The 19,307-nt window shown below is 37.7% G+C and overlaps 1 protein-coding gene across 8 annotated transcripts in view; it reads left to right on the top strand.

Moving 5' to 3' along the window:
• Positions 1-19,307, top strand: part of LOC121316300 (protein quaking-like) — a 143,424-nt gene that overhangs the window by 31,278 nt on the left and 92,839 nt on the right. For all 8 annotated transcript variants that reach the window (XM_041251290.1, XM_041251294.1, XM_041251297.1 and 5 more), the window contains exon 2: positions 10,747-10,889. In XM_041251290.1, coding sequence (XP_041107224.1) covers positions 10,747-10,889 — 143 coding nt within the window. The remainder of the gene's footprint in view (positions 1-10,746; positions 10,890-19,307) is intronic.

The following is a 19,307-nucleotide window of genomic DNA, read 5'->3' as shown; positions in this document are numbered from 1 at the left end:
CAGCCTAGGGACTTGCTGTCAATTGGAAATTAGAATGCTACAAATAACTCAGGTTAAGAAATAGACAACCTCCCATTGGTTAGTGTATGAACTTAGCAGCTAGCATTACAATTCAAATCACCATCATAGTATTGGTGTCCCGTGCTCTGAAATGAGTTTGAATACTAATAACAGTGAGGATCAGGACTTTTAAAATTAATATTGCATGTTAATCTGATGCAAAAAACGTGTTTCACAAAATAAGCTTTTTTCTATTGTAATTACTTTTGCAAGCAAAGCAGAAGAATGTGGATAATATTAACAGTCAGTGCTTGTTTGTACTGGGTAAAAAACACTACTCTATGCTATGCTACGTTTTTTCCTGTTATGTGTGGTTCCTATGAAGCAGGGTTTGAGACTTGTAACAGTCCTGCACCAAGTCCTGAGTTCCAGAGGTTCCCTGGTTTAGGTATATTATTTCACTAGTAGTTTGAACAGGCAGGCCCCTGGTCTCACTTATCACAGCATGAATAAGTTACAACTGAGTCTGTAAGTTTACTAATTTAAGTAAATACGTAAACATTAGTAACCACTGCATACAGTGGCTGCTCTTACTTATGAATGCACCCTGTGGTTATAAAAAGGGCCTTAAACTCCAGACAGATTTCTGAGCTGTGCGTTTGACATGTCATGACCTAAAACGCAAAGAAGACCATCTTCTTATTTTGACTGCAGATGCAGCTGATCTCACTGTACTTTAAGTGCAATATATACAGTTCCTATAGAAAGTCTACACCCCTTTCAAAATTTTCACCTTTCGTTGCATTATAGCCTGGAATTAAAATGCAGTAAAATATTTTTTTCATTTATTTACACATCCTACCCCACAACTTCCAAGTGAAAAAAAATATTCTAGAAATATGTAGAAAATTAATTAAAAAGAAAAACTGAAATAGCTTGGTTGGATAAATGTCCACTCCCCTTGTAACAGCAATCCTGAATTAGTTCACGTGTAACCAATCACCTTCAAAATCACACACAAGTTAAGTGGCCTCCACCTGTGTTAAATTGTAGTGATTCACATGATTTCAGGATAAATTCTGCAGTTCCTGTAGGTTCCCTCTGCTGTGTAGTGCATTTCAAAGCAAAGACTCAACCATGAGCACCAAGGTGCTTTGAAAGACACTGCGGTACAAAGTTGTTTAAAGGCACAGATCAGGGGATGGGTATAAAGAAAATTTTAAAGGCCTTGAATATCCCTTGGAGTGTGGTCAAGACGATTATTCAGAAGTGGAAGGTGTATGACACCACCAAGGCGCTGGCTAGATCAGGCCGTCCCTCCAAACTGGATGACTGTGCAAGGAGGAGACTGACCAGAGAGGCTACCAAGAGGCCAATGGCAACTTTGCAAGAGCTACAGGCTTTTATGGCCAAGACTGGTCAAAGTGTGCATGTGACAACAATATCCCAAGCACTCCACAAATCTGGCCTGTATGGTAGGGTGGCAAGAAGGAAGCCATTACTCAAGAAAGCCTACCTTGAATCCCATTTGAAGTATGTAAAAAAACACTCAGGAGATTCTGTAGCCATGTGGCAAAAAGTTTTGTGGTCTGACAAAACTAAAATGGAACTTTTTGGCCTAAATGCAAAGCGTTATGTTTGGCGCAAACCCATTACAGCACATCACCCAAAGAACACCATCCCTATTGTGAAGCATGGTGGTGGCAGCATCATGTTGTGGGGATGTTTCTCATTGGCAGAGACTGGGGCACTTGTCAGGATAGAAGGGAAAATGAATGGAGCAAAGTACAGAGAAGTCCTTGAGGAAAACCTGCTACCCTCTGCAAGAAAATAGAAAACTGGGACAGAAGTTCACCTTTCAGCATGACAACGACCCAAAGCACACAGCCAAAGCTACACTGGAGTGGCTAAGGAACAAAAAGGTAAATGTCCTTGGGTGGCCCCGTCAGAGCCCTGGCCTAAATCCAATCGAAAATTTGTGGCGTGACTTGAAGAATGCTGTCCATCAACACTCCCTAAGGAACTTGACAAAGCTTGAACAGTTTTGTAAAGAACAATGGTCAAATATTGTCAAATCTAGGTGTGCAAAATTGGTAGCGACCTCACGGCTGTAATTGCTGCCAAAGGTGCTTCCTCAGGGGGGTGGAGACTTAACCAATTATGATCTTTCAGCTTTGTATTTTTAATATATATTTTTTTTCTCAATAAAAACTTTTTTCCCCTTAACAGTGTGGAATATGGTGTGTAGATAAGTGGAAAAAAAATCCTCATTTAAATGCATAAAACTCTGAGGCACTGACACAACAAAATGTGTTACTGATTGTGCTGAAGGGGGATTGGTTTGGGTCGCAACACCAAATGATTGGCCTGATAATTTTGAATGATACCCCTGACGGTCGTATAGTTTATGTTCTGTCAGTTTCAGAGCGTGCTCCGATAATAGAAGTTTCAGATCTTGTTAAGAAAACTGGACCCCAGTGTCATTTAAATGATTTTATGTAGATGTTTAGTAGAAGGGCGAAAAGAGTGAGGAGGGAAATAAGCCTTAAGTCTGAAATGCAGCATTAACAAGCTTCTCACTTTGAAGGAGAAAGAAAACCTACCTTGAAATTAGCCTAGGGAGTATTCTCCATTTATCGTTCTGTAAAGCTTGGGAGTTCATAGAACAGAATTAATTTTTACTGAAACACTGTTCATATTTTACACTTCCTGAAGAGCCCATGAGAGAAAATCTTAGAGATTCAAAAGAAGAGAAACATTGGTTTTACCATGTTCTGTGGGATTTTTTTTGTAAATTAAATAACAGTCTAAATTGAATTCTGCATACGGTGGATAGAAAATTAGATGGATTAATGTATTAATAAGATTGCATTCATTTTTGTTTTGTGAACTGCAGGGTTGCATTCAAATTTTGAAATTTAGCTTTTGCAAACTTGTGTAAGCGTGTTAGCATTTTAACTGCCCTTTCGTTCTTTTTTTTTATTAATTGAGGGAATGTGTTTGTGTGTTTGAACTGATAAAACTTGGTTAATGTCATGTTATTGTGGTTATCATAAAAAATGACTGTATCTGTGGTATCACAATAAGTAACTGATCTTAGTGCAATTATCCCATGCCCTGTTTTAACCATATGGTATTTCAAATGACCTTTTCAATATTATCTGCAAGTGCATGCTACTGTATGTTGGTACGAAAGTGCGTTTTGGGTGCAAGCAACACCATTCTAGCCTCGAAAGTTTAATATAGTACCAACAGGCTTGGAAAACCTTACATCCTAGTATATAATTAGCAGACTGGTGCTCAATGTAACTTGTAAGTTCATTGCTAAGATCTCCAGATTGACACTTTATATATAGCCTCAAAAAGACAGGGCTTGCATCATTACCACACTGCCCTAATCTATCATACTGTAGGTTTGCCTGTCTGTTTCGTTGATAGAGAACAACTATTCATGTTTATGATCATATACAGTATTGCTAATAGTAGATTGCTTCCTGAGAGACCTACCGGCAGTTTTGAGTTACAAAACTCATGTTTAGTTTAAAGTGCAGAACATTGTTTTGTTACTGTCATTTTCCTCTCCTGTAAATATGTGTTGGTCGATTATATTAATGTTGCTATTCAGTGTGTTTATCTAACAACATCCATCAAATGGGACATCAAAAATAGTTAAGGTTGAAATCCATCTTCATTTTGAGTAGCAAATGTTACATATATTTATACAAATTTAACATTTTTAATCTAGGGATAGTGTTTAGTGTTTAGTCATACACCGTAAACTTACTTTCTTCTTCTTCTTCTTCTTCTTCTTCTTCTTCTTCTTCTTCTTCTTCTTCTTCTTCTTCTTCTTCTTAATTGGCTGTTGGCTTTTTCTTCTTCTGCTAAGTATATATATATATATATATATATATATATATATATATATATATATATATATATATATATATATATATATATATATATATATATATAGACGATCATGAAATCTTTTCCTAAAATAGGTTTGGATGTGATGGTGTGACTAAAAGGTCTCTGATGATCTAACGAGGGGTGCGATGTAGACAAAATACAGGCTGTATCTCCATCTTTCCCTCCCTTGAAAAGCTGGGAGTCAGCTGTTTAAAAATCAGCTCATGCTTATCAAATAAATCTGTTGCATGCGCCATTAGTATGGGGATAATGCCAAGGGCGATTTATGTGATGGAGGAGAAGAAAGAAAATGCTCTGGGAGCCACACATCCAGTGCTTTTACTGGAATTTACCATGCTGCAATAAGTTGACCCTGTTAATGAGATCACCTGTAAATGACCCAGCTTACACACAACAACTGGAACACTTAAGAGTCAGCTGCTTTTCCCAGTGAACACGCTTGACAAGGAAACTGGTGGCAAATCTGGAAATCCTTCAGGCTACTAATAAATTGGCATTTAATTCATATGACATTTAACTATTATCAATGACACGTTCCCTGCAGTTTATATCAGTTGCCTGGCAATTTAACAAAGAAGACAGGCTTGTTTTTGTTTATAAGTTAATACATTGTGTATTTTGAAAGAAAACTCTGTCATAATGGATTTCAACCAATTGACACTGATGTTTTGACTGGCATCAAAAAGACAGTGATACTTTTTAATACTTATTTTAAACCAAATATAGTTAAACTAAGAGGATGTATCTTTGCTTTCTTGATTCTGATGATCCATATAGCAGCTGTAAGTCAATTTCCATTAACTAGTCCTACTTGGATATCAGTACAGAAGTCTTCATCTAACAGAACACCCCTCGGGAAGCAAGTAAAGTGTTCTCTTAGGAGGTGTTCCTATATGCGGAGACTACTGTATTTGAAATAACATAAAAGTGTCTGCAAAAAAAGACACTTTGAAGGATGAAATAAACTCACTTTGAAGGATGAAATACAGTAACACTGTGCAGCCAAAGCTTGATATAATCCTCTGAAGGTGTTGGATTAAAGGTAAAGGTGTGAATTATTGTGCTTTGCCAATAACATTGAATGCTTCAAAATGTCAACTGAAGGATCTTAGGAGAACAGCTCTTGGGTGTTTCAGTCCAGCTGCAGCGTGACTAGCTGATACAAGCCATGCTGTTGTGCTCTGCTGTATAACATGTGGAACAGAAAATGATTGAATTCTGAATGTCCATAAAGCTGACAAATCACTAAAAGTGCTGTCCATTAATCACAGCTCTGACAGTTTAATCATCCTAAGTACTGGTTTTGAATTGGATTTGGAAAAAGCCATATTAAGAAAAAAAACAACAAAAAAAAACAGCTAAAGTTAGAAGTAATAAAGGTTATGAAATAATATTTCATAAGTGCTTAAGACGAATCTATGTTTCCCATAGTAAAAGCACAGTGTAATAAAGCAAAGTGAAAGCATAGCACATTTAAAAAAAAAGAAAACATTGGTTAACTGGTACATAAGGCCCGGAGGTACACAATTACACTTTACACTTCACAGTAACGACAAATAAAAAAAATGAACACTATTACCACGTGATACTATGAAACACCCACACAGTACCTCTAAGGCGCTCACACAGATCTGCATCATCTAAAATTTTAAGATTGAGGCATGATTTAAAATTAAACATAATTTAGATCTTTTATTTAACATTGTGTAATCAAAGAAACTACAAAATAATATCGCAAAAGTCTACTGGAAGCCGTAATAGTAGTACAGTATTTCATGTTATATTTCGAAATGTCAATTTTTTGTTTTCATTACTACAAAGAGGTATGTAATTCAATATGTTAACATAACATTATTCACCAAGTTTCATTCGACTTTATGAAGCAAAATTAGTTCATTCTATAGGGGGATGCAAAACTTTTGGCCCTAGAGGTATACTGAAGGCTATGTTTGTTTCTGGAATTGTTTTTTCTTTTCTTATTATTATAGTATGAGCAACTTTTACTTGTGAGTTGAAATTAATACAGTGCACAGGCACAAATATCAACACATACCAAACTAATGTAATGAATGTACACATAATGCTTACTTTCAACTGACTGGACAGTCTTGCACATAGAATAATATAGGCTCTCATAAATATGTCTGATTCCCTAGACACCATGTTTTGGGTTTTTTTTTTTTATCATATGACTTTAGTTTAGGTATCCGTTACAAGTGAGTATAACCCATCTATAGACACGTCTGTTTGTGTGTCTCACCAACTGCATGGGCTGCTTTGCTTTTGCAATACAGTTAGTATACTTTGGCAATTGTTTTTGTTTTGCCATTGCTTATAATCCCTTAGGGGCATATTCTCAAAGGATTTACGCGCCTCGTAAGCGTATTTACGCATGTGAAGAGGGTTGTATGCGGGGTCGGCGCTGCGATTCGCATTCTGGAGCGAGAGTGGAAAAAGCGCGCTCATATCTGGAACACAGATCACGCTAGAGGGTGTGTAGGATTAAAAGTAGGCTTGATTTAGCTAAAAAAAAAAAAAAAAAAAAAAAAGCTTTCCCACAGATACGCGGAAGATATGTGCATTCTGAAACGGCATAAGACGAGGAGACATCACTGGTGAACTACTCGAGTGTCAGCCTAGCGGCCATGAGCTGTAAACACAGACACAAACTCAAACGCTCAAACCCACAGCCAGCTACGCGGCAGAGATTTCTGTATGACAATGCGCGTATTGTAGGGGTATGTGTATCACGCGCAGCTCCAGGCTACGCGGGGTTTTACGCGCTTTTTTTGAGAATGGACCTGTTAGTTATAACTGATACTTAAGCAAAAGTGTTATTAATATTTGTCATCAGGTGATTTTCTGCAGTATGTGCAGTGGACTGTGGTCGTGGTGACCTATGTATTCCTGGTAGTGACAGTTAAACGGTGTTATTTATATTAAATTATAAATTAGACCCTGATGTTGATGTGGAATAGCTATCTACAATCATCTAAAAGGGTTATGCATGTTACAAAGTAGTTATACTTTGTAGGCTTAGTGTTTTATTTGTCTAACTCTCTGTCCTGTTCTGCGGCTTGAGATTTAGCTCCCACACAAACACACACATTGCTCACTAAATTATGCTGGCAAGGAGTGAAAAAACGTGAGCTCCAGCAGTGCTAAGCAAAGTCTTAATCGATAAGCAACGTGCATTCTCCCTTTCTTTAAATCTAGTACATGAAACAAAGAAAATAGTGCACAAGATGAAGACATCTTTCTGAATGTAGTGTTGTAGGCAGTGTAGAATGCCGAAATTGCCCCAGGACCCAAGAAAAATAATGTAGCATTCATAAATAAACAATGTACCACCCTCCTCTTTCACTGTGCGATACCAGATATAATATTAAACTGCGAGTCTACTGTAATAGTTTTAACAAAACGTACAGGTAGAGTGCATGGCACAGACAAGCAATAGTGTACACTGAACTATTAGCTCAGCTAATTTTAATAACAGAAGAATAGAGCCACAGTTATTCAAGGTAATTCCTCACCTCGTAACAGCTCCTGTCTATTGCTTTTCAGAACGAGAGGGTCTTAACAAGAACTGCCACTCCACTAGGGAACCTGTGCATATATTATGAATACAGGCTACAGGACAACATGTTTTGGTAAAAAAATCATGGCAAACCAGCACAATTGTCCCTGCAAAAATACTATAATAGACTTTTGTAAGGATGGGTCCATACAATATTAATGTACATATTTACAAACTCATACACATATGCGTTTATATGCTGATACAGTGTAAAAGCAACACCATTTATTCCATGCAGTGTGTGGTCTGAAGTAATTAGTCTATCTTGTTATACTGAGTGTCAGTCAGAATGACTACACTCTTAATTCTGCTCGGCTGTAATTAAATGTTTCACACCTCCAATGTTTGCCCCTGTGAATTGCTTGAGAGGATTGTTTTTTTAAACCATAGCATTGTACAGTGCACCATAGCTGTGGACTTAGATATTTAATGTCTTTTATGAAATATTAACCAAGTTGATGGTTTTAATTATCATTCCTGCCTTACTAAAGCCTCCTCACTCTTCCTCAGGGAATGGACGCTGTTGATTTAAGAAATGGAAGTTATTACTCTTCCCGTAAATCAAAGAAAGAAATAGATTATCTGAATAAAAGCAAATTAAAAAATGTGGACCTTGTACCCCATACCTATAAAATGGACAGTGTAGATTTAGATTAAAGTATCCTATGTCCTTCAGGCCTTCAAAGGTAAGTGCTAGTGAATATTGCATGAGAGTTATATTTCACTTTTTATTATGTAGGGATACTGGAGCACTTTATTTTATATAACTCTTTTGGCAATTTATATTTTAAACATGCTTTTCTATATATCAAAATGTAATTTGCAGATAGCGAGCCCTAATCAGAGAGCTTTACTGGAGCTCATGATTCATTAAAAAGATTACATAAAGCCTGTAATGTGTTGTTTTTATTTTATTTCAATTTTGTATACGGATGTAACTGTTCTAGACTATAAGAAGCCAACAGACGTCAGTTTCACGAATATCAAACTTTATTTAGTATATTAATAAAGTTATATCGGAAACACTAGGACCTCCATTTCTGGCATGGAAGTGCATATTATTTTACTGGAATTACCTGTTAACAGATTTCTTCCGAACTCTGTGTTTTCTGTTAAGTGCAGTTTGTGATAGTTTGAGATTAATAACAGTGGTTCTCTGTATACATTATTCAATTATTATTCTGAATTATTCACAATACTGTATAACACAACAACAAATAGATTGGAGAAAAAAATGCTGCAGTATTGAACATCTGAATGTGTGGTTTATGAGCCCAGGGTAACCATTTCTGAGATCATGCTACCCAGATCTACTCCATAGCTAAATGAACATTGACTTGTCGTGTATGCTGTGAAATTCTATAATGCATTCAAAGTAGTGCTGCATCACCTTGATACACAGTATTCTACTATCACTTAAGTTGTGAACCAGAACATTTTCTTTTTACCTTTTAGTAATGTGAGCAATCATTCATGTTCATTTTGGTTCCTATATTCCTGGAATACTGTGTTTAAGGTGCTTTGACCTGGGTTCAAACCTGAAGTTCAGAAATTGGTAATTAGTTCTAGTTGCCAGCCGTAGACATGTGTAGCCATAGGCTAGATCAGCCTAAATGTCATTATGTCAGTAAGTGCCAAAGCCAGCTAGTGAACTCCTGCTCTGTATTCCCAGCAATACAAAAGGAAGCTCTTTCCACAGTTGGTGTTCAATAGAAGGTGCTGGCTCTTAGTGACATTAAGAAACTGTTTTTGGTAAAACAAACATACAGGTATGCACACTTAGGCGTACAATATGTGTGCTCCGGATGGTGCTGCTGTGTACTCTAACACAGGCTGCTCACGACAACCCCTGACCACTCATGAAATGAAGCAGAAGCTAAAAAGCTAATTACAGTAGGCCAAAATACCTTGGATTTTGGGAAAGAGTCCCCTGGATCTTGCAGGAAGGTGGAACGGTAGTGGCTCAATGGGCCATGTACTGTATTTTTATTTTATTTTTTACAATACAGCATGAACATCATTGTCTATCTCTTGATCGTCTATCACATGTGGTTGTCTTGTTTCTGAATATCCAGCCCCTGTGCAGCTGTGGGACAGTCAGAGAGACAGGGTGTCCTAAACTGTTACTGTAATGTTTTTGTGTGGTGCTGGTCACTGCATGGGGCATCCTTTTCCTTCCCATCATTCTGCCTCACTTATTTGGGACGCTTCCAGCTCCAGGCAGCAGCAAGATGCATGAAAGAACTAGAGAGTAAGGGGAATGTGTGCATTCTGCAATGCATTTCGCTGATCAACTGAGTTGTCTGCTTTTGGTTGTGTAGTTAGTGCACAAGCAAAGTTGTCTTTGGCATCTTCTTGGCTTAAATCAGAGAGCAGTTTTGAGTTATATATGTCTTTGGAGCTTTTATATCTCTGGTAAAGCAAAATAGAAAAGCAAGGACCGATTTACTATTCGCTGACTTAATAAAAGGGTTTTCTGAAATGGAAATGTTATAGTTTGAGTATACCTCTGAAAATTCTATTGCACCCTGCATTGCTTCTACATATTTCTGTAAAATGTTGTTGAATTTATTGTGTTCGAAATACAGATGGTAGATTAAACAATATTGATTCAGAGGGGCACTGAGGCATAACCAGATTAATCTCCATTGTCATTAGTGCAGGTAACACATTGACATCTTTGTTCTGTACACATCTCCATGGGCAATCACCCTTGGTTTGACCTCCTTGGCTTTAAACAATGTGGTAGTGTGAAGTCACAGCATGCAACTTCCTTAACTGGATATCTGAAGTTGTTTATCTAATAAGAACAGTGTATATTTAAACAGAAGCAATATGTAAACAAAATATGATGAGACTACAGAAAACTGCATTATTTGTTAGAGCAGTCTTCACACAGATGATGTAATATTTTATAAGTGGTCATATTGGTCCTTTCTGTATAGTTCTCCACAGCTGCAATACTTAATTGTATCAGTGTTGTCCAGTGGTTAAAGTCCAGTTTTTGGTTTTAGGCAACTGCTCAGACAACATATGTAAAGTACATACAACACATTGCTTTGAGAAGTTACGTTTTTAAGATTTAATTTTCAAAAAAATGTGACACTGCTAAGTCTTTAGATTGACTTTAGAAGCACAGTAGCAGTATATTAGTTGTAATTTTAGCTACTGTATTTAATCAGATATTATATAATAGTACAAGACTTGCTCATGATGTATTTTTTTCTGTTCTCTTTCAGAAATAAGCAGAGTGCGGAAGGACATGTACAACGACACATTAAATGGCAGCACAGAGAAGAGAAGCTCAGAATTACCTGACGCTGTGGGGGCCACTGTACAGTTACAAGAAAAACTTTATGTGCCTGTAAAAGAATTTCCAGATGTAAGTATGCAAGTCTGTTCACTAGTTGCAGGCATGGAGAAAAATGCTGCTAAAATACATGTTGCTATTAGATATCAATTATACCAAATAATAATAACAAACAAAAAAACATTGTATATTTCAAAAGTTTTTTTTTTTTTTTTTTTTTTCTCCTACGTTAGGCTCACGTATTCATCTTCTTTCTTCTCAGTAGTATAATCACAGTATCTTACGGCTGCCAGTGGGATGCTGTATTAGTATAGTTTGTGAAAAACAAAGATCCTTCATACCTCACTCATTACTCCAGAACTTTACTGCATGCTGTATGCACTATACAGTAGTGTCCTGCTGAGAGCTTTTAGGGATGTTTGAAGTGACACTTTAAAAAAAATGTGCTCACTCCTGGCAAGGGGGCTTTTGTAAGAGGAAACCTTCACAGAGTACCTCTGTCTATTAGAAGTTGCAATATTTGGTTGGTGGGAATATTTTTTTGAGTGCTGCTGTTGCTGTGATATACAGTGCTGTAGTGATGTATGTGCTAAAAGAGAGATATTCAACACATGGTTTAATATGGGGACTTGCTAACTGAAAGGCTTTGTTAATATGTTTTTTAATGGGACCAGTCAATTAATTGTACGTAATAAAAGGAGACGTTCTAAGTAATACACAGTTTTGGGGTGAGATAATAGAGCCGCATTGATTACAGGTTTTACATTATGCACCGTGGTTTGCTTTCCCTTTGATCATACTGAACAAAAGCTGTCTTGGCATTTTGAAAATTGGATTGTTTGGACTGTAATCTCAGAATGCACTGTGAGGGTGTTTTCTGCTCAGATATACAGTATATCATGCCATCCTTAATTTGCTGTTATACATTGAACAGAGGGCTTCAACAGAAAAATATAGATTGCCGATTTGATGCAAATTCTTGTCTTGATAGTTTTGTAATGTGCACATTGATCATTGCTAAGATGTGTTCAGAAAGGGCTGCCTGTTTCTTTAATCTCTATAATAATCAACCCCATCCCATCCTTACTTAAGCCTCTTTTACACAAGGGAGCAGAGGAGGATCAGGTCAGATTGATCCCAATTAACTTGTGCCATTACTATCATTCCTCCTAAAACAGCAGTAATCTTGACTTTACAAGGACATAGACATTGATTAGGATTATAGACTTATGCTTTGGGAGGGCCTTCAAAGAATCTCTACTGCTGGATCCTGAGATAAGCTTTACGACGTATATATATATATATGTGCGTGCGTGCGTGTGTGTGTAGATATGTGTATATATATGTGTAGATATATACACACACACACACACACACATATATATATATATATATTTTTTTTTAAAAGTCAGTAGGCATTCATCTTAACTGCACAATTGAGTAACATTAGCAAGAGAGTTGCAGCATCAATACAAAATCCATATTGGTGAGTCATGTTAGAGTGCATTGCAATTTGGTTTGTAAGTGTCTATTGTTTGCACTGATTAGTCATGGATGAAATGTCAAAAAGCACAGTATCATCCTGTGAAGATATCCAGTGTTGTACTGTACTGTTGTACATTTGCAAGAAGGACCATTTCTTCTTTCCTGTCAGAGAACAGCATTAGACAACTGTTTCCTCTCAGCTGGTGGTCTCTATTTGCCAGCTCCTTCAGTACTTTTAATGAAAACCGAATTTAAAAACCATACAGTACAGTATACATTAAAATCGGACCTTATACAGTTGTTTACATGTTGTTTATTGAGGTTAATTTAAAATTGGATAAAGTATAGGCTGTAGACCTATTGAACAGTTTACTTCTTTTTTCTTCATATTGTGCTGTACAGTACCAGGAATGCCATTCTTTTCTTGCTCAGCAAGTTCGTCACTACATGTTTGTTAGCAAACAGACTTGTCAAAGAGCTATCAAGGCAAATGTTATGTAAATTGAATTAAGTTCATTAGATTTCTTGAAAGCCTAACACAAATATGTTGGTTACTTAAGGTAGCTTTCCCCCAGAAATTTCCATTTGTTTTGCAATGTAGTTTGCCATAAAGACATAGCAAATTGCCTAAGCTTATGGGTAACCCTTGCTGTACATAAGGGAAAATCCTTATGCTGCTTTTAGCTCCAGCCTTTCTGGGGTGCTGTTTCTGTTTGTGTTTCAGTTTCTTTGCAAACTACTGATTATGGTGCTTCATTCCAGTTTAGGCAGCTCTTCATCAAGATGGATTCATACATTCAATGACACTTTTAACCACTGTTTTCCTTTGAGCACACACACACATAGTCATCAGCCTTTAACTAAAGACATTGCCATTAAGGAATCAAATAGCGATTTTCATTCAAAATTTTTATTTTTATTAAGACTTAAGACATTTCCTTACTGCCTTGTTCCCTGATGAACTATGTGTTTGTGCTTTCTTAACTTAATTCCATCAGACTGTCACTATAACTATTCCATTAGATTTCCCAATTAATTGAAATGTATAGAGAAACCTAGCAAATGGGACATGGTTCAGATCCTTAAAGATGTGTTGCTGGTACAGTTCCCAAAATGAAATGCTGTGTTTTCTTTCAATGTGAAATAATGCGTCTCATGTAAAGCTACCTTTTAAATAAGGCCTATTTTTTCTAACCAATGGCAAACTGACGTGTCATGTAGCATGTTATCAATATTTTAGGCATATCTTAAACCTGTTAATGTTTAATGCCTTAAAGACAGTGAGTCCTAATCCATAGAGCTTAGCAATTGTTAGCAAATGCATTGGATTCTTACGTTTTTATAATTCCAGCCCAGTCTCTGTAAATAGTCTTTTTTAATTGGAATTTGACTATCTTGCTCTATCATGACAGACTCAGAATTGGAGGCTATCTGTAGTTCAAGGGAAAAGGATACAGCCCCCAGCAACTAATTCCTATGCATTGTACCCAATTCTGACTCATGCTTGTGTTCGCACCTCCACTAATGGCAACTCCCCCCAGACATGAAGGCTAAATTGTACACACTATTCCTTCTGTCACGATTCGCTATGCAAGGCTCACATATTCAGTTTTGAATGAACAACATGACAGTTGTTGTGCCTTGCTTTCCTGTAGTCTACTGCTGATTAAATTCCAGGTTCATTTCACCTTTGGGGTCAAAGCATGTCGCTAACTGGCATTGCAAAGCATGTCAGTCATTAGGGGAAGCAGCTGATTAGCATGCCAGGTCCATGTAAGCAGAGATTTATTTTGTCTGACGTTTGTAAAATGTTTCTTTAATAACTGCACACGTCAAACCTACATAAACCACGGATCTGCATGACAGGTAAAATTAATATTTTTTTTTTTCATTAGCTAGAGCCACTTAAAACATACTTAGAGATATTGCTTCAATCAATAAACAGTGGATTTATTTTAAGAATCTAAATATCGGTAAATAAAGAAAAAAAAAGTACTGTATACATTTTAGGCCACGGGTATTTAGATCTGACACTGTTAAGATGATTAAAGTAAGCCCTAGCTTCCTATACAAATACCAAGCATTTAACATTTATCTGCTCCATCTTCCAGGGTAGAACTTATAACATAATTGAAAAGCAAGTCCCCATTAAGAGCCTCTGTATTGTGAAGTTGCAGTTTCCGGTTGAATTTTGTGAATATACAGATACCATATGACTCCATGTACACTAGGATAGTTAGGTACAGTTCAGGCTTTTCAAGGGTAGTCCTGCTGTGAAAGGTACCTGAGACAGGTGAAACATACCAGAATGCATTGTGGTGTTTGTTAAAAAGCCTGATTTGTCCCAAAATGTTCCAGTGTTTAGTCATATGGTAATCCTGAATGGTACAGTAAATGGCAACCTATAGGTGGGACTGGTACACAGTTTATCAGCAGTAATGCAGAAACTTGTATAGCACAAGGCACAGATCAGTGACACTGACCACTGACATGAAACATGCCATTTCCAACCCCAGCCCAGTGGCTTGGCAGTGACAGATAGTACTTGAGAACCACGGAGGACACAGCCAGAGAGCTTGTGCACTGTCGCCAGATAATGCAGTCAATAAAAAGTCAGAGGCAACACAGCAGGAGTCAGGAATGGAAGTGCCAAGCATGAAATATGTATTGTTGTAGATTTGTTTATTTATGTTGTTTATTATAATTTTTTTGTTGTTGTGCAGAAATCAAAGTAATCTAGCAGTAAGGGCAGTCAGTAAAGCTAATATCAGAATAGACTATATCTTGATTCAAAATGTAGGAGATACGTTATACTGTATTAGCATGTAGACCCATTTGAAAGCGATCTGTAGAGGGGAAATACCTCCAATAAAAAATAAAATAAAAAATAAAGTTAAGCAATAATGATGTTAAAAGCAGTATAAAGCAAGGGTGATATCTTTGTATATTTTTGCTGCCCTGGCAAAGCATATGGAAGTGTAATAAACATTTGGTAAAGCATAAGTATTATGAAGAGCAGAGAAACATGGTAACATGATGGTCATTGGCCAGGTGTTCAGTGTTATCATGGCACAGTTTAGATACCTAATTTAAAACCAGTTGTTTCATATTTATCATTGCTATTATTCTAGCATTGCTTTTATCTTGAAGACTTTTTCATGTAACCATGGTAACTGTTACCTTCTACATCACAAACATGTCCCCTCATATTTGAATGGATTTTATGATATTAAGGGAGTACAATAAGTGAGCCCCTCAAAGGAAAAAACAAGTGGTATTGATACAGTTCAAGGGTAGTGGATTTAAACCCAGTGCTGTTTAGATCATTATAACAGACCTCAACAACAAATACATTACCAGGATTGTGTCTTATACTTCTATCTTTAAATGGCCCTCGGCGTATACAGCTATAGCCAAAAGTTTTGCTTCACCTACAATTTTAATAAAAAATAAACTATATGAACATAATTTAGATACTTTTATTTGACATCATGTAATCAAAGAAACTACAAAAAGATATCGCAAAAGTCTACCAGAAACAATAACAGCAGTACAGTATTTAGATTTTGAATTGCCATTTTTCAGTTGTTGTCAGTTTTTCGTTAAGTATATGCAAAAACTACAAAGCGGTATGACATTTCAATATGTTAAGGTAACATTAGTCAACAGGTTTCATTTGACTTTATAAAGCAATATTAGTTAATCCTATAAGGTGATGCAAAACTTTTGGCCATAGCTGTAGTCAATTCCTCTGAGAACACATAGCGGTGCTCATTGTACTGTCATTTCTTTTTAGAATAAATGGCCGGAATGGAATTACTTTACTGACTCCTCCACAAGATCTTCAATGAGAGGGTAGGGTTAAGGAGAATCAGCCATCTGGTTGTAACCAGTCTCTGTTTTGGTTCCACCTGTATGAACAGGTTGCAGCCCTTGTCTCTGGTATCCATTGGGTTCTGTGCACAGCAACTCTCCCAAATGGGGCATTTCAAACACAAACCCAAAGATAAGGCCATGCATATTCCCATGAGTACTCCACGTTTGAAAAGAGGATGAACTTGCATTGGCATTAGCAGGTCAACATGCATGAGCAAGCATTCCAATCTTGAAATCTTCCAGTCTTTGAGCAACCTCGAAGTTATGTTTATGTTATGTTTATTTTTTAAGCCACAGAAAATATATATATATATATATATATATATATATATATATATATATATATATATATATATATATATATATATATATATATAATTTTATAAGTTAATCTCAGAGTCTTCAGAGTTAATCCGGAAGAGCGATCAACCTCAGGCTGTCCCTTTGCAATTACAAGTTGCGTACATTCTGGACAGCTTGTTTGAAAAGCGTTAGTTAATCTAACTCGTTGATTAACTCAGGAATTACCTTTGCAATGTGAAGTTGCTCGATAAACTATGATCACTATAAATAATAGCCAACAAAGTATTTTGTAGAAGAGACTCTTAGCAGCCGTGGAAAAACATGAATATAAATGAATGAACTCATACTGTACACGTCACAGTGTAAACATTTTATATAATATATATATATATATATATATATATATATATATATATAATATATATAATATATATATATATATATATTATATATGATAAAAGACAATATTCGTGTTCAAAGGATTATAAATAATACGACATAGTCCGATACAAATTTGTTTATAGGTCACTTTTCAACTATTACTATCCACTCTTGCCTCACTTATTTTCTTGACTGATTCTTATATTAAATATGTACTACAGACTCAGCCATAGTGGAAAATTAAATGCCCCTCGGGAAGACTAGTGTTACCTCCAGCCTGCAGCTTTGGGTATTATAGCCCCCTGTCAGTAACAATGGTCTTCCCACTGGTCAACAATTTTCTACTATAGCCCTCCTCTCCAGTCCATGTTTTCTATATAAACTGAGTGTACAAAACATTAGGAACACGTTCTTAATATTGAGTTGCAACCCCTTGTGCCCTCAGAACAGCCTCGTCAGGGCATGGACTCTACAAGGTGTCGAAAGCGTTCCACAGGGATGCTGGCCCATGTTGACTCCAGTGCTTCAAACAGTTGTGTCAAGTCGGCTGGTAGTGGATCTGTACTCCGAATAGCTCATTCCATCTCATCCCACAGATGCTCAATTGGATTGAGATCTGGTGACTGGGCAGGCCACTGCAGTAAGCTGAATTCACTATCATATTCGTGGAACCATTCCTGGACAATCCTAGCCTTGTGGCATGGGGCATTATCCTGCTGAAAAAATCCATTAGCAGATGGATACACTACTGTCATGAAGGGATGCACCTGATTGGCAATGATGTTCAGATATCCTGTGGCATTCAAACATTGCTCCACTTTTATCAAGACAACACACCCGACACCATCACACTACCACCACCAGCCTGCAATGTTGACACGTTGTGCATTCTTTTGTGGGTCTTTCTGCACCAATGTTGTACTGGACTGTCAGTTGACTAACTGTAGCCTGTCTGTTGCGCTGCAGAATTCGTGTCAGCCTCCTTTGGCCTCATTCATCAATGAGCCGTTTTCAACCACTGGCCTGCCGTTGGCTGGATGTCCTTTGGGTGGTGGACCATCCTTGATACACACGGGAAACTGATGAGCGTGAAAAACCCAGCAGCATTGCATTTATTGACACACTCAAACCGGCGCTCCTGGCACTTACTACCATACCCCGTTCAAAGGCACTTAAATCTTTTGTCTTGCCCATTTACCCTCTGAATGGCACACATACACAATCCATGTCTCAATTGTGTCAAGGCTTAAAAACCTGTCTCCCCTTTACCTGTCTCCCCTTCATCTACACTGATTGAAGTGGATTTAACAGGTTACATCAATACGAGGTCATAGCTTTCACCTGGATTCACCTCGTCAGTCTATTTCAGGGAAAAAACAGGTGTTCCTAATGTTTTATACACTCAGTATATATATATATATATATATATATATATATATATATATATATATATATATATATGTGTGTGTGTGTGTGTGTGTGTGTGTGTGTGTGTGTGGCAGAGCAAAGCTCTGCCATTTAGAAATTGGCAGGGATGGGGTTAATTTCCCCTACCTGCCTGGGTTTATTATGTTCAGGTGGCTGGGGTTGATTAGTTGATTAAATGATTAACTTAATTAACGATCAATCAGCGCCCAGCCACCTGACATAAAAGGAGGCCTCTGATTCTCATTTGGGAGGAGGGAGCTGAGGAAACAGTCTGTCTCTGGGCCTCTATCCACTCACCAGCCTGCTACATTTGGTGTCAGAGGTGGGATATAGCACCTCCAGGAGGCTCGGAGCAGTACTGCAGCGTTTTTGTTTTTTTGGGGGGGACAATTTTTTTTTTGATTATGGTAAAAAAGAGCAGACAGCAACAAAGACAGGAAAAGCAGCAGCTGAAGAAATGTAAGCTGCTGCAGCCACCGCTGGAGGACCCAGCCAGCCTCTTCCCCTGGTGTTCCTGGTGCGGGAAGGAGGACTATCGTTGGCGGTTTCTAGGGTTGCCGAGGGTCCGCTGTCGCCTCCCGAGGGTCCGCTGCCGCCGTTGCCGCCTCCGCCACTAGAGAGAGCCGGGCCAGCGTCGCTGCCTCCGCCACTAGAGGGAGCCGGGCCGGCGTCGCTGCCTCCGCCACTAGAGGGAGCCGGGCCGGCGTCGCTGCCTCCGCCACTAGAGGGAGCTGGACTGCCGTACTACCTTGGAGATCCGGGTCCCCCTCAACCAAAGAAGGCTTGGGGGCTCCGACATCAACCCCGCCCACCACCACCCACCAAAACAGCCCACCCAAGGGATATAATTGGACTCTTAGGGGGTCTTGGTAGTTTTTCAAGATTTACGATTATACTGTATTTACAGTATAATCGTAAATCTCGAAAAACTACTCACTTCTAAATCTTTTGTAGTCATTTTTGTATTACTTTAGTATAAATACATGTTAATTTGGATTCATATGTTGTTTTTTTCTG

The sequence above is a fragment of the Polyodon spathula genome, chromosome 5 (assembly GCF_017654505.1).
Source record: "Polyodon spathula isolate WHYD16114869_AA chromosome 5, ASM1765450v1, whole genome shotgun sequence".
Lineage (NCBI taxonomy): Eukaryota > Metazoa > Chordata > Actinopteri > Acipenseriformes > Polyodontidae > Polyodon > Polyodon spathula.
Note: the sequence above shows the minus strand (reverse complement) of the source record. Positions and strands in the feature narration are given on the sequence as shown.